General features: G+C 46.6%; 1 protein-coding gene across 1 annotated transcript in view; it reads left to right on the forward strand.

Moving 5' to 3' along the window:
* Nucleotides 1–15,171, forward strand: part of UBE2R2 (ubiquitin conjugating enzyme E2 R2) — a 48,092-nt gene that overhangs the window by 24,974 nt on the left and 7,947 nt on the right. The window contains exon 2 of the mRNA XM_026039728.1: nucleotides 12,185–12,271. Within this exon, the coding sequence (XP_025895513.1) occupies nucleotides 12,185–12,271 (87 nt within the window). The remainder of the gene's footprint in view (nucleotides 1–12,184; nucleotides 12,272–15,171) is intronic.

Consider the following 15,171-nt stretch of genomic DNA (forward strand, 5'->3'; position numbering starts at 1 on the left):
CTGGGTCTTCATCCAGAGATCTAGCATAGTAGTGTAGTCTGTAATTTAAATAATACATGATGCTGCTTAGCTTTTTGTATATTATTTATTAGGCAGTGAACGCCTTGAGGGCTATGCTTTTTTTATGCTTTATTCAGGTCTTCTAAAGCAAACACTGTTGAGTGGCCGTTACTATAAATGCACTGATGTGTAGATGGCTTTTCAGTTAGTCTGTTTATAGCTGTGCAACTTTAGTAATATTTGGAAAAAAAATTTAGCTGCRTAGTTCTGTTTAAAGATGCACTTTATTGGGAAATTTGTTAGTCTCTATGAAATGCAGCCATAAAGGTGATGGGGAGCCATGGTCTCTGGTCAGACAAAGCTTTTAACTTTCCTGCTAGGCCAAAGAGAGGGATGTTATCAGTATTGGTGCTTATCAAAGGCCTTAAGGTTTCAGGGCTTCCTACAGCAGTGAAGCTAACTCTGTTTTTTGCTGTGTGCCACCTCAGTGCTCTGGAAAGGTCCTTTCCCAGTAGCAGTGCCCTGTGCACCCCTGGTACGTATGGAGCTCACTGCCTTCAGGCCCAAGTGTTTGTCAGATGTGCTTCCCAAGTGCAAATCTCTAACCAATTTACTGTGGGTGCATACATGGGACTTATTTAAAAGTAGTGGTCTACCTATCTGCATATACCTTGGGGTGTAAATTGGATATGAGCATACTCTTAAAACTTTCAAAACTCTTCACTCAGATTGAAAAGCAGCTGCTGTCGAGGTCCTGAAGGGCAGAAGCAGCAGGTTGGTTTGCTTCCTTCCTGCTTCGAGGCAATGTAAAACATCTCTCGCTATTTAACAGATCCTGCTTGGTACTAAGCACTTGTGTGTGGCTTTCAGCTGCTGATGGGTGCTAATTTGACTAGAAGCAATGCATCTGTAGGCCAGTGTGAATACCAGCAAGGTTGTTAGCTTGTGCCTGAATATCTGTTAATTCATAATCACATCTCCTTTATCGCCACTAGAGGCTCCTCCAACTCATGCTTTGGATGTGGTTTTGTGTGAGGAAGCATCTACTGCTTTAAACACCACGCAGGCGCCTGGGTCTGTTTGGCACCTCTTTGCAAGCAGTGAATTGAGTTTTAATAAAAGACAACCAGCGATCCCCTTGATGGCATGGTTGAATTGGAGTCATCAACTCGAAGTAGTTACCAAATATCAGCTACTCATGGATTTGAGTGGTGCTGAATAGAGCCTCCTAGCATTGCTTGCTATTGACTGGGAAAAATCTAGTGTAAAAATATCTGAAAAGTTGAATATCCATAAATCACTTCCCTCTAAAGTTGACACATCCTTTTCTCAGCCAGGAGAATCTGCATCAGTAAATAGAGCCTTGCTTGAGGGTTCAGGCGCTTGCCCTTTCTCTCTGGGGAAGGTTTCCCATGACAGGGCTGTTCTCACGCTGCTGCTCTCAAAATACTGCCAGCTTGTGCTGCAAACTGGTTATCACTGTGCTGTAACCTGGGAGCCTGTGGGCATCTCCTGCAGCGTAGCCCYGTTACGGGAGCTGTGGGCCTGGCCCAACAGAACCGAGACTAAGTTCTCATCTGAGCCTTCTGCACTGAAAAGATGAGTGTGTGACCGTCTAGCATGTCAGCCCATCTGAATATTCGCCTCTGTTCTCTACTGTTCCTTGGTTTTTGGTAGCTTAAATTTATTTTGCGTGTGAGCCAACAGGTCGTGCGCCCAGATCTTAGGTTGGAGTGTGTGACCTCGCTGGAGCTTTTGCAGTCAACAACATGAGTTGCTCCTGTGGGGCCTCTGCCTGCTGCCATCCACAGTACAACTAACGTGGAGGTTGTTTTCATTATCTGTTGCTCTAATGTTTTAACTAGTGCTCTTAAGCTTTAAGACCTCGAGATGGGTCAAATTGAAAAGTAAACTCTCCAGAACTCCTTAGAAGATGGACGCCAGGAAGATCTAAATGGAAGGGAGTATTTCCCAAGAGAACACCCGCTGTCTATCTGTATTTCTGTTTTTCCTCCAGGCCTCATTCGTCCTACCGGATCTCCATAACCTCAGTTGTTGCATCTCTTGTCAGAGCTTTGCTGTTGTGAACCTGCCTCTGCCACTTAAATGTCTTGATCATTTTTGCTCTCTTGTCCCATCCCCACTGTCCCTGCTGSTCTTTTGTTTGGAGCCTTTTTTGCATCCACACTCCAGTTCTCAGCAAGAGCAGACTGTCCATCCACAACCTTGTCTTCTCTTTCCTGATATGCCTAGTTTGGGCATTCTCTTTTCCAGCACTCGGGTTTCTCTGCCACTTCGGATCAAGATGATGGGTGTCACTTGTGGTTAATGGGGGTGGGGGAGAAGACAGGTTTTAATCTCCCTCCATTCCTGTCTTGGTACTGGTAACCAAAGTCGTGTGATATTAGAGCTATTTAAGGTCACTTCTATGCACTTCTACAAGTTTCTTCTGGCCTTCCTACAAGATCTCACTTTCTCCATCCAAACTGACCCATCTTTGCTTGGATTCTCATCTTAAATCTCTCYGATTTAAAAACCTCTGTTTTGATCTTGAAACCCCCTTAGTCTAGAGTGTTCTGCAGTTAATTCTTCCTGGCTGCTGTTCCTGGTAGGTTTATCCTGCAGTTCAGGGCAAGTATTTCCAGCTGATTCGGATACACGCTTGTGTCCATGGCCATTTGTGCCGGAGCTCGGCTCTGCGCTGCCTGCTCTGCTTCTTCCAGAAGTATAAAGGACACCTTAAGTCTCCGTGCTGCACTGCAGATGAATCAATCTGCTTTGCATCCTTGTGGACTTTATTTTCAGCTTCCAGGAGATATTTGAGCAAATTATGACCACAAGCTTTAGTGAGATGTCATCTTAATCACTGGCATGGTAACTTGCTGGAATACAGGTAGCTGTGCTAGCTGTCCCTTGCTTTAGTGCTGTGCTTTTTCCTGGTTATCTTTATGGACCAAAAAAAAGTGTCTTTTTTAGGAGGTGAAGTGTGTGGAGAGATATATATTTTATACATATTTTTTTAAAGAATCCACATTAATCACRGTATAGAGCAACCACTTTGTAGACTTCCTTGGTCTGGCTGCTTCTAATGAGTTTTTAAGTGGAGYGTGATGACTTTTTTTATAGCAAGGAGAGATGTTTGTGTATAACAAGGAGAGGTGTTCCAAGCACACATTCATGTTTGGAAATAAATTTAAAACTTGCATTTTGGATCTGCTCTCCCTTTGCACAGCAGGCCAAAGCTCGCATTGAGACGCTAGCGTTTTGCWAATGCTACATGAGTTTTATGAAAGCTAAATCCAAGCTGGGGAGGTTCTTTGTTAACTCGTGACCCTTGCAGTCCAGTTTGCTGGGAACGGAGTCGCTGCCTGTTATGTGCTGAGCTGCACTGGTGGTTGTGCCCAGAGCTCCAGGTYGGTGACAGGACGTGATGGGGTGAGAGGAGGTAGGGAATGACACGGTGCTGAACTCCTCYTGAATGAAGCTCCTCTCTAGCAACAACAACAAACTCGGTTTACTATAGAAACGTTAACCTGAGGAGCCAGGATGTTGGCTAATGTACCTAAACTTTAAGCTTCATCTGTTTGAAGCAGCCTGTGGTGCTGGAGGTAACTGACACAGTTATATGATTAAAAATGCACTTTTATGCCTCAAATACAGGCTTCTCTCTAGTAACAGGCTATGCTGCGTTACTGATTCCCGCAGTTACCTCGGGGTGCTAGGCTGGGATGGAGCCTGCTTGGGAATATCGGGTCTCCCTGGCCCGTTCCAAGCCACGGGGCCCGCTTTGCAGGCAGCAGTGCGCCAGCCCCGGGGCTGGTGCACAACGCAGCCGTATCAGGGCAGTGTTACAGGTCTGCTCTGCTGTGACCCTGGCTCCATCCCCGCCGCAGCAGAGAGCGCGGCCGCGTTCAGCGCCCGGAGAGGCCGCCCGGCTGCTGCTGCCAGCTTGGTATTAACGCCTGGGCCTGGCCTAGCCGCCCGCGAGCGGCCCCGAGGAGCAGCGTGAGCCGCCAGCAGCCGGCTGGCGCGCGGAGGCGGCGGCGCTGCCCGCTCGGCGCCCCGTGACGCTCGGCACGGGGGCTTCGTGGAGGCTGCGGGTCCCGCGCTGCAGAACCCGGCTGACGGCGCCTCCCTCTTGCTTAAGCTAAACCTGCTCTTTCAGCTCGGGAAGCCTCAGCAAGAGCTGCCTCCTGCCCGCGTGAGAAGTGTCGAGTTGTGTAACACTGCAGCACAGCGCTTTGGTTTACACTTGCTGTGCTATAAATACTTCTTTCCCCTTGCTGCTTATGAAAGAGGTGACTGCATGGAGGCTGGCCCTGGGTTTTTAGCAGAACGTGCGATTGGATGTCCCTGGAGGAGGGTTTTGCTCTTGCATAGAGCCGAGCTTGCATGGGAAGAGAGTCGAGGCAATTAGTCATTGACTGACTCATGAATGGTTAGGCTCATGTTTTGCTTGAAGAATTGTCTAAAAATAGTTAAACAGGCYGAAGGAAAGGGTGCTTCTGTAGCAGGCTAGTTTGGACATCTTTTCATTTGGCAGATGTAAGCTGTATACTCTATTTTGCTCAAGAATAGAGCAATCTGCTGCTTTTCAGTGAATATGCAAAGTGTTAGTCCATCAAAACTGCCCAGCCCAGTACAGACTTCAGAGAAACTTGTATCCGTTCTGTTGGTGATAATTTGAATTGGGGGGAAAAAATCAACTATGGGTGGTGGTGGTGGGGAAGGTATGAGCTTGAAAAATTRCCTCGTGCTCTCTCCTTTACTGTTCCGTAAGCATGTTGCTGTGGTAAGTCTGTGCAAAGAAATCCACTTACACCTGGGTCATAAAAGTGCAAAACATGTTCTTGAGGCTGAACAGGGAGCTCAGTGTGTCACAGGCTAACGCGGGTTCCATAAATGACAGGGTCTTTGGGGGTCTGCGGCCTGGCAAGAGGAGGCAGATACGGGAGTGCAGAGTGCTTGCACTGAACCTGGRGACTGCCCCACGTGCTGCCAGAGATGCCGGTAACGCCGCATAATACTTGGAATAAGCAGCCCCCAGGACTGCTGCTGCTGCTCCAGCAAAGCCCTATCAATGTTGCAGGTAGAGCTGGAGCGATGCCTTTCCTGAAAGGGACACAGCGCTTCTTCCAGAAGTGCTGCACTAGTGCTGTAGTTTTGCCACTGCAGGTACAGTGTCTTGCTGTGTTTCTAGGGCCAGGCTSTCCTTTCAAGCAGAGACCTGAGTAGAGGTGTAAAAATTGGATTAAATCTCAGGTTCGGAGTTGCCAAGTATCTTTAGGCCCTTTGGGAAGGATTGAGCATTAGAGATAGGCTTCAGTTTCATGCACTGAGAGTTATTTTTTTCTCTTCTGTTTCAGTTTGGAGGTTGGTATGTTTGTGCGGATACAAATAGGAATTGATTCATCTGCTTCTGCCCAGAAAATAGTTGCACAGATTATAGCCTGATTTCTGCAGAATGCAGACTCTCAAGCCTAATTTCAGACCATATAAACACTGAGTCTGTCAGCAATCAGAAATCATCCAGCCTAGGAGCCCCATCTCCACATGAGGCAATTGGCGATCACAAATCTCTCTCAAAATTGTCAAAATTGTTAATCATTTCAGTACAGATCTTTGTACTTTTAAGTCAAGTCTGATCCTGGAATTYGGGTTGAATTAGAGGCAGAAATTAATACTTTCCTGTGGACATTTCTAGAAAAACATAAAAATCTGAGTACACATCAGCTTTTTCGTGTGAGACTCTGGCATTGCTGCTGGGCAGCAGCTTGTGCTACCGAAGACCAAGTATCTGCTTGGTTTAATGCTATATCTAGTGGCTGGTAGCTGCATTTTCTGTAGTGATACGGCAGAAAAATATAAAAACTTAGAGAAGATGAAGAGGCTATTGAAGAAATGCAGTGATGGCTCAGGTTGCTACCACTTCCMTCCCTTGAATTCTTTTGCTGGATGCCACCTCCCCTACCTTGCTGTAATGAGTGGGTTTTGCAGCACTGTGTGAAGTCAAATTGGCATCAGAGTTTTGGGAGTGAACCTGGTTGCCCTTGCRCTAAGGTAGATGGGTGCCCCACAACCAGTCTGTGTTGCTGGACCCTGGGGGCAGTGGCCGCTGCTTGAGGAACTGGCTTTCAAACTGCTCTGCACACATATCCTTGGCTACTCCTGCCTGTGAATAACTTGCTGTTAGTCTGGGGTTTACACCGGAGTTCGCAAGTCCATCCCAGGCTGGAAACGGCCCCTTGTTTTTCTTGGGATGTATTTCTGTGTTGAGAAAAGGTTCTGTGCACCAAGCAGGGTGTCTGGCTTGTGCAYGGTGGAGATGGGCACCTGATGTCCCCATGCTGGGATGCACGAGAGCATCCAAAGTGTGCAGGTGACCTCTTGCCAAAGGAGACTTTTTGAAGGGCTCCCCAGCAAGAGAGACCATCAGCAGATGCCCTGGCTGAAGCTGGATGCTCCGTGGGTCAGGAGCAGGGGCAAGGAGGGCTTTTTAATGGGAGCTCAAGTGGCGACCTCGTGGYTCAGCCCTAATGGTGCAGTTGGCTGGGCACTACTGTGGACTGTCCCTGCAGCAAAACTCGCTGCAAGAGAATATATTATCTAACTGTGGAACAGCTTAAGATCCTAAATGTAGCTGACTTGTGTAGGCTAACTCAATCTCCAAATGAGTAATGGCTGTCATGAACACTTATCATCATACAGACAAAAAACGCTGGGCTCACCTTCTAGGACATGAAAGACATCTCTTCTTTTTTTTTTTAATGCTTTTTTAATATAGTGAGAAGAGAATGGTTTGGTTTCCAGGCACTGCTTGTTGTGACTAACTCCATTGTTTGGAACAATTTTATTTACTCAAATCCCTTGAGAGCTGACCTGGGCAACAGGAGGGTGAATGTGATGCCAGAGCTTGGATAGAAACCAGCTGAACAGCGGGGCTGCAGTGACTTTTTTTTCCTTCCCACTCCTATTTGTCCTTCTGCTCTCAAGATTTAAGCAGCACAAGGCTAATATTTGAGCCCTTTATTTAAAKCTGTAGCTGTAACTTGAATCTTCATGCCCAAAAGTCCAACCTATATGAACACCATTTAATTAGGGACGTAATAGTAAATTTTATTGCTAAAAGGTAATCTAGTTTATAACCCAGCAGATGTCCACTGAAAACAATAGCCTTTAGTAATGCCTTCCCTAGATAACTAAATTAAGAAGTGTACATATACAGGATATGACTTAATGTGAAACGAAACTGGGCTCYTCTGCCTGTCAGAGCAGTTTCTGATTTGTAACATGACCTCACTTCTCCATTCATCTTTGGTCCACTGACTTGCAGCTCTGTTTTCCTTTTTTTTTCTTTTTTCATTTGTTTGGAGAGGGCTTAACAGTCGCTTTTGAGATCTGTTACAGTTTTCACATTCAGGTCTTGGTGAATTAAATTGCTTATGAAACAGTTGAGGTAATACAGAACGTAAGATATCTCTGGCTGTTATGTTAACATGACCATCTGCAGCARCGAGGGATTTTTCCAGGATTCACGGGGCTTAATTCACCTGGTCACTCATCTCCTAAGTCGACATTAAAACAAGGCTTTAACCCTTTAAAAAGCTTAGGGAATGTCAATAAATGTTGCTTTGGGGTTATGAAGGTCAAGCTGAGACTAAATTACCAAATAGTGAAGCGCTCTTCTGCAAGAAATTGCTTGAGTCCTGAGTCATAACAACTGGTCATGTGTTGGTCCTGCTGCTTTGCAGGTTCTGGAGCTGAGGGGTATCGGGGTGTCCTAAACCCTGGTGATGTGCAAAACAGGCTGTTACTATTTAGTGCTGACCTCTACTAAATGTCTTCTCTGGCACGTAGTGTTTAATATTGCGTTGGGTAATCCGGGCTTAGTGTGGAAGGGGAAAATCCATTAGATGGATTGTATAAATGCATGATGTGCTAGGAGCAATAGGGACGTTCTGGGAGATGGGATTTTTAGCGCTGAACCCAGTAGTGGTCTGTAGCTGCTCTTGCTGCCTTTCTGATGGGTTAAATGCATGGTGCGGCTGCAGCATCGTGGCAGGGGGGATGCAGCTCTGGGCAGGGATGATGTGCACAGCCAGGAGCCTGGCTACGTCTGTTAACGACAAACAGGGAGCTTTGTGCTGTTTGCAAATGCTGCAGCTCCTGCCTGGGCAGAGGGGTTGGATACTGAGGGGTTGGTTACTGAGGTGGGCAGAGYTGGTGGCAGCCGGTTACAAAACACTACAGTGTAGTTAAGTGCTTAGGTTCACTGCCCTGCGTGTTATGGTTGTGACTCTTTTTATAAAATTCTTCTCAAAATAGCAACTTCACCATCTGCCAAACATCTGTGTTTTCCATTGGCATCTGCAAAAGGTGTTCCCGAGATCCCCAAATCCGGTCAGCAGCTTTCCAGGAAAGCCGCATTCTCCCGTCTCCCCCCTCTCCTTGCCCTTCTGCAACGGGCAGGTAGGTTGGCTCCAACTCTTCTGCCTCTGCACCCTGGGAACTGGGTGTCTGGGCTCTGTCAGGGTCAGGAAAAGCACTGCTTCCTGTGAGGCCACAGATGCGACGTGTACAGCAAGGCTGGAATAAATACTGGATTTCTAAGGAGCCCGAGCTGGAAAGCAGTGCTGCTTGTGCCAGTACTCCCCACCGGGAGGGGATGATGGTAATTCATAAATATCGATTCAAGTACATGGTAATAATTCTAGAGACTCGATGTCAGTGTTAGTTACTCGTTGCAAATGGCTGCTGGGGCCTAATTCAGCAGTTGGTAGAAACACTAGGTGTGCTGTCTTATTTTTTAGTGATATCACATGGTGTCTAATAAGGTATTTTTTTTAAAAAATATATATAGCTTTCTCTATGGGTTTGCCTTATCTGACTGGTGGTATGTGGAGAGAATGAAGACTTGAGCAAAGCTGCAAAACATGCTTGAAACCCAGTCACTAACAACAGTGTCAAGGAGCAAGGCGATAAAACAAGTAGCAGGCAGTGCTGAAGTGACCGTGCTGTTATCAGACGTCTCGGTATGTCCCATGGTGTCAGCAATTTAGAGTCTGTGGCTGTAGTGTGTGACACTAAATGCTTGCAGGGGGCCAAATCTGCCCATCCGCCCTGCYGAGTGCAGCATCGGGGGCAGGAAGGGGTTATTTTTGGAGACTCTAAGTGTTGCTAGCCCCAATTTGGCAAGGGGACTTGTAGTGCTAACTGTCCTCTGCTTCCCTTTCCACAGCACCCGCTAGGGCATCAAGGGGAGTTTTGGTAAGAAGGCGGCCAAAGAAGGAGGGCTATTTGTTTGGCTTGCCATAAACTAGAGGAATAAACGTGCTGGGTGCCTGTAGGTAGATTATTTTGACTTGCATCCTAAGCTTATCTGCCTGCCTTTAACCAAGCTAACAGCAAGCTGCCCTRAACTGTGCCACTTTGTATGGCCTAGGATTGCCCTTCAGCAGAGGTGGGAAGCAGTTTGCTTGGTTGGTTTGCCTTAGATCAGGAAAATCAGGAAAGGGGTGAGGGGAATCCTGCCTGTGAGCTGCTCCTTTATCTCCACAAATAAATTTATTGCCTAATCCGGGCTTATTTTTTGTCACTTAGAGTCCTATTTTTAGAACTGTGCTTYTAGTGCCTATGATAGGGGACCTGACTTCTAACTATGGCTATTAATGTATTTTTTTGACTCTTGGCTTTCTTAACCCACTTACAAACTTGAATAACGTTCTGCGAGCCCGAGGTTGTTAGATAACTGCTGTCCCCAGAGAGATGCTGAGTAACGCTCTGGGGCCCCTTTGCAGCCTGCAAACGCCTTTGGTTTTACTTTTCAACCGGAGTGACTGGGGACATGAAGGTGCTCGTAAACTCCCTGCCTCTGCTCGGGGTTTCCTCTTGKGGCTCCGGGTAGTCAGGCCCGGGGCCGAAGCGGCTTCCCTTGCTGCGTGCTCCAGCAGAGCATCTCAATGTACTTGAACACATTTCAGGCTGGCTGAAGGTGGCTCATTCAGAAATTGTGACCCTGCACTTTCCTGAGATGTGCTGCCGGTTGCAGGRAAGTTTAGATCCCAAAAGCCTCCACATGGGAGGAAAAGCTTTCTCTAAACACTGCCCAGTTGTATTTTCTGGCATTAGAGCTCAACAAACGTGGCAAAACACCAGCTTTGCTTGATTTCTGACCACCCGGCCCTCATGTGGCTGCAAGATGGGATTTAGAGGTTTGGGGTCTGTGAGGCTTGTGCTTGGAGCTCCGTCATCCTTCTGGCCGTGAACATAAGATTAAACCAGTAACATGGAAGCACTGCTGGCAACGTTATTCAGAGTGGCCTGGAGATTCGACCTGCACATAGAGACACACGTAGAGGTTCTGCCAAGGCAGCTTGTAGCCAGCTCCGTCCTGAGCTTTATTGTCTCGTGCGTGTTGAACCTCAGTCCTTGGCCTGTTTTGTGCCTCAGATCTGATGAAACTTAGGCGGGTAAGCACAGGAACGGGCTTTCTTGGGAACCCCCTGTGGTCTGGAGAAGTTTGCAGCTACGTGATGCAGTTTCATATGACGTAAGTCTGCCCTACCCTTGGTAAATCTTGACTCTGCTCCCAGTCCAGGGTAGCACATTCCGGAGCCAAGCGCTTCCTTGCTGCAGCAGCTGCTTTTTCCCCCATAGCCATCTCGGGATAACGTGTTTGCTTTGGAGTGATGCTCGTTCATGTTATTGACCTTCACCTGTGGGCTGGGGTGGTTAAAGCAGGTCTTGAGTTCCTTGGTTGTGAATGTGCCATAGCATGTTACCTGGTGGAAGGGCTGGATGCTGCTCTGCTGCTCTATCACACTCGTGTACGGGCAAACAGAAACGTGAAGAGCAAGGGCATGTTGGCTCCTGAGCTTCCCTGGAAGCTGAACCAATGACCTGCTGTCCTTGGTCACCTGGCACACAAAAATAAATACTAAAAGTGTAAAGTTTAGGTTACAATGGCAAGATGTATGCCAGTCCAGAAGTGAAGCGGTAGCCAGGTACTTAGTAGGTCAGTAAGCTGATCTGTTTGCCTGCCTGCAGACCCTTGACTGCTGTTAACGTGTCCCATAGTTGAAGGCCCCATTAAACGGGGCTCCTGATGTGCCTTGGGGCAGAATGGCCAACAGTTTGGGTAGGAGGAGGTGGCCGGGGCTCTGYTCTAGCAGTGAGTTGGCTTTTTGGGATCCCCCTTGCATTCTCTGTGGCACGTGAGTGCAGCTGTAGGACAGCAGGCAGAAGATGCTCCATGGAGAGTATGCATTGTACTGGCAACGGGGACTCTTGGCATGTTGAACAGTGCCAAGGGAAGGACTTCAGCTCCAGGGTATGGAGAGCAGTGTGCAAGTTCCCCCTTCTTCCAGAGTCTCTGGCACGTGATCACTTGCCATTCAGATGTGTTTTTCTTGATGACTTTTTTGAGCGTGGTGAATCCCAGAGTGATACAAGGAAGTTAATTCCCAGTGCTGGGATCTCTGAAGTCTTTGCAGAACGGATGCAGCTCTGGGAGTGTTGCCCCACAGCCATGTACGGACTTCATACGTGCTGGAAGGTGATGTTGGCTGTCAGAGCCCATCAATATTGGGTTCATCAGGGGCTTATTTAGTGTACCCAAACAGCGTTCAGACTTGCTAAGTGTTTGCTGTGATGAGAAAGGAGCCCAGGAAGCTGCATCAGTTTAACCTTCACACAAGAAAGGTAAAACCCCTTGCATTTCAGCCAAGCAAGTGTCAACCTTTTTTCCTCTCCTTCCACAAAAGTGAATTGAAGCCTTTGCATTGGCATGCATAAAACAAGCCTTTTAACCTCAGCAAATATGTTTAACTTCCTTCTGAACCCAGCAAGGAGCCATCATGGCTTGAGTACCATCTTTTACAGTCTGTTTTTTACTGTTACAAATCAGTTAATGGACATTGCTGCTTGAATTGGAACATAAATATCTTTTAGCTTGTTTTCTGAGCATTGCCAGTACAGGCCAGTCCTGGGGTCAACCTTTTTGTTTGCTTCTTTATTGTTCAGTTATGACTTTGCTAATAATTCTCTAGCATTAAGCAGGGTCTGGTTGGGTACTAATGTATGTAAAACAAACTACTTACTTGAAATTGTTTTCCAACTTGGGAGTCTAATAGCAGCCTGTTCTCCATTTTGTTTCATGATGATTAATTTTTTTCTTTTTTTTTAGGCTCACATTAAATTTCCTATTGACTATCCATACTCACCACCTACCTTCAGATTCCTGACCAAAATGTGGCATCCCAACATTTATGAGGTAAGGTCTGTCTTCAAGCACATGAATTTTTCCTCAGACATGTGAGAATGTGTTCTGGCTCTGAAACAGAAGGTATTTAAAGTATTAAATTATCTCTAGCTATGATTTAAATGGCTAGTTCTTTGTGGTAAATGTCAGCCTCATGGCTGAGCAGTTAAATCTAAGCTTTGTAGGAGGTGCTGGTTTTGTTCTAGCAGGGCTGGAGCCTTTCTCCTGCCTGCAGGCCCAGCAAGGAGTCCCAGCTGAAGCCCTGTCCTGCAGGGAGGGTAATTGGGGAGCGTTCTGGAAGCCTGGGCTCTTATCCCACTGTGATGCTTGGGCTGTTAGTAACTATATGTTGTATTCAAGTGTCAAATTCAATTTGAGATTATTCTGCAAACAACTTGTGTGGTGGAAGTGAGAAATAACAGGAGTTTGAAAGGTTCCTACAGCTACCTGTGGACAAAAGGATTTTGGGACCCACATCCCTTGGCAGAGGTCTGGCCTCGGCTGGAGTCACCCTTCCTCCTGTTTCCTCCTCCTGCCCCTGAGACCCTCCAGCAGTTTTGTGTTGGTTCTTTAGGAGCAGTCATGCTCACGCTMGCCACGCTTCAGAAAGGGTGCCCAGATACCTGTGGGTTTAATGCTTATTAGGCTGTTTGAAGTGGCCCCTACTTAGGTGCATGTTTGGGGCATGGTTGAAGGATGCAGCACTGTCTGCTCCAAGTTCCTGATGGAATCACTGTACAAGTGTGTGGCCGTTCCCTGCAGGAGAGTGACTTTACATAAATGTTCTTTTGGAAGAAACGTTTCCCAGCCTGAAAGTAATGCCTGATACAGGCTGTTCAGAGAGATTGAGGGTGAGCTCACCGTGGAGCAGAATACTGGGGGCGTGCTGCATTGAGGATGTCTATTTTAAAGATTTTAAAGTGTGAGCACATCTGTGCATCTTGGAATGGCACAGAGCTCTGCCTGGGCGCTAGTTTGGGAGCTGGTGGTGACCTGACTGTGTCTGTGCTGCAGAGGCCAGGCCAGCCTCCCTGCTGCTCCCTGTGCTTGGGCACAGCACATCCGARGCTGTTCTCCTTCTGTGACTGATTTATTTGGTGTTTTCTCAGGGATCTTTGCCCTATGTAGTGAAATATGGATAGACCAAGTTCTGTTTCTCAGTGGGCTGTCCCGTATCAAGTGGTCTCTATAATTCACCCTCGAGCTTGGTTGAATTGAGCTGTGGTGTAGCACAGTAGTGTGGGTGCAGAGGTTGTCAGAACAAGTCTTCCATTATCTGGTTACAGTATTGCTCCTAATCACAGTTCTACAAGTTRAGAATTACAAAATTTCATATGTATGAAAAGTAGTATCTAGAAGTTGAAGGTCTGTGGTGGATCAAGCTTGATCTAAGCTTTGGGTGGCAGCTAGTCAAATCCACAGTGAACATTCAGATGTTCTAGCCAAGTGCCCACCTGTTAGGGCTGCTAGTTGAAGAGTTTCTTATGAGGGCTGAGRGTGTTTAAAAGTTGTTCCTACTGGTTGTCTTATCGCATGAGATGTTCAGCACACAACACTTGGCTCTGGTTCAAAACAGAAATGTCACCRTGCTTCTCTGTGATCAATGACTTCAGATGAAGCCTTGGGTTTGGAAGTCTCTTTTCTAATAAGTTGCTGCTATTTAAATATCCAGTCTGGAATAAGCGTCCTTCAGATGCCACAGTACAAACTGCTTTTTCTCTTAGCCTGCTCTGATGTCTTAGTCATAAGTTGCCAAAAGCTTCTCCAGACTTCACTGGAGAGCAGGACAGTAATTTGCTTTAATTACTGGATGCTCAGGAGGATTGTGTTATGCCCGGGGGCCATCCTGAAATCGGTTGTCTGACCATCTTCCGACTCAAGGCTTGGGTTTAATGCAGAATCTAATGGGTAGCCAAGGACGAAGTTTGTTTCAACTGCATGGGAGTTTGATCTATAAATAATGAAAACTGAGACCTGCAGATATGTACTGTAGATGCTGTTTCTGAAAGCAGAAATTCTTATGCAGGAGGTGAGTGGGAAATGGTTGTTCTGAAAACGGTATGTACAAAAACTGAATCTTGGAAAGAGCATTTGCTGGTACTGGTGAGAAAAATGAGGAGAGAAAAAAAAAGACTTAAACAACTGAAGGTAGGAGGGGAAATTAACCCTAAACTTGATGGGTATCTTTTGGAATGACTCTTCAAATGCTGTATGAACAAAAAGTAGAAAACTGAGGGAATCTGAAGCAGCTTACAGGCTGTTCTGGAAGCAAGATCCAAGCAATGAAGGTGAAGCACTGGGATGACTCCGGATGAGACTGCAAATAAAACCAGTGAAGATCTTGAGGTTTGAGAGTCAGGAGTGTGGGGGGGGGAAAGGAATCTTTCAGTGTAATGAAGGTGGAAGTAGCAGTTGCAGAATATGCTGGTGGGACCAGATGGAGAGGTTGAGGCTGACGTTCCAGCTCTGAGCAATAAGCCTTGAGTAACTTGTATTTTCTGCATCTCCAGTTTACGCACGTCATCGGCTCAATTTTGGTAAAACTGCATTTAATACTAGGCTCTGTCTTAATGAGGTAACAAGGCCTTCCAGTTCCCTGTCCTAACAGGAGAATATTTCACCTGCTTTGTTTATTCCTCCTGCAGATGAGTGTGTCATCTTCCTTACTCATGTCCTGTGCTGAGCGTGGCTGTCTCCTTGACCCTACCAGTGTCTAAAAAAGTTGAACTTTCCAGATCTCATGGATCTCTTACTGTTCAAACTCTGTGCAATGCTACTTGTATTCTGAAGCACCTGATGTGATTATTTGCTTGTTTTCCTTTTTTGTTTCTGTATTGTAAAATACCTCTTAGCTCTCTTTCTGCTTATCTGATCACATGAGGACCTTCCTGTCAGCCTTAGGGTGCTTTCTC

The sequence above is a fragment of the Nothoprocta perdicaria genome, unplaced genomic scaffold (genome assembly GCF_003342845.1).
Source record: "Nothoprocta perdicaria isolate Ctin4 unplaced genomic scaffold, notPer1 scaffold_10, whole genome shotgun sequence".
Classification (NCBI taxonomy): Eukaryota; Metazoa; Chordata; class Aves; order Tinamiformes; family Tinamidae; genus Nothoprocta; species Nothoprocta perdicaria.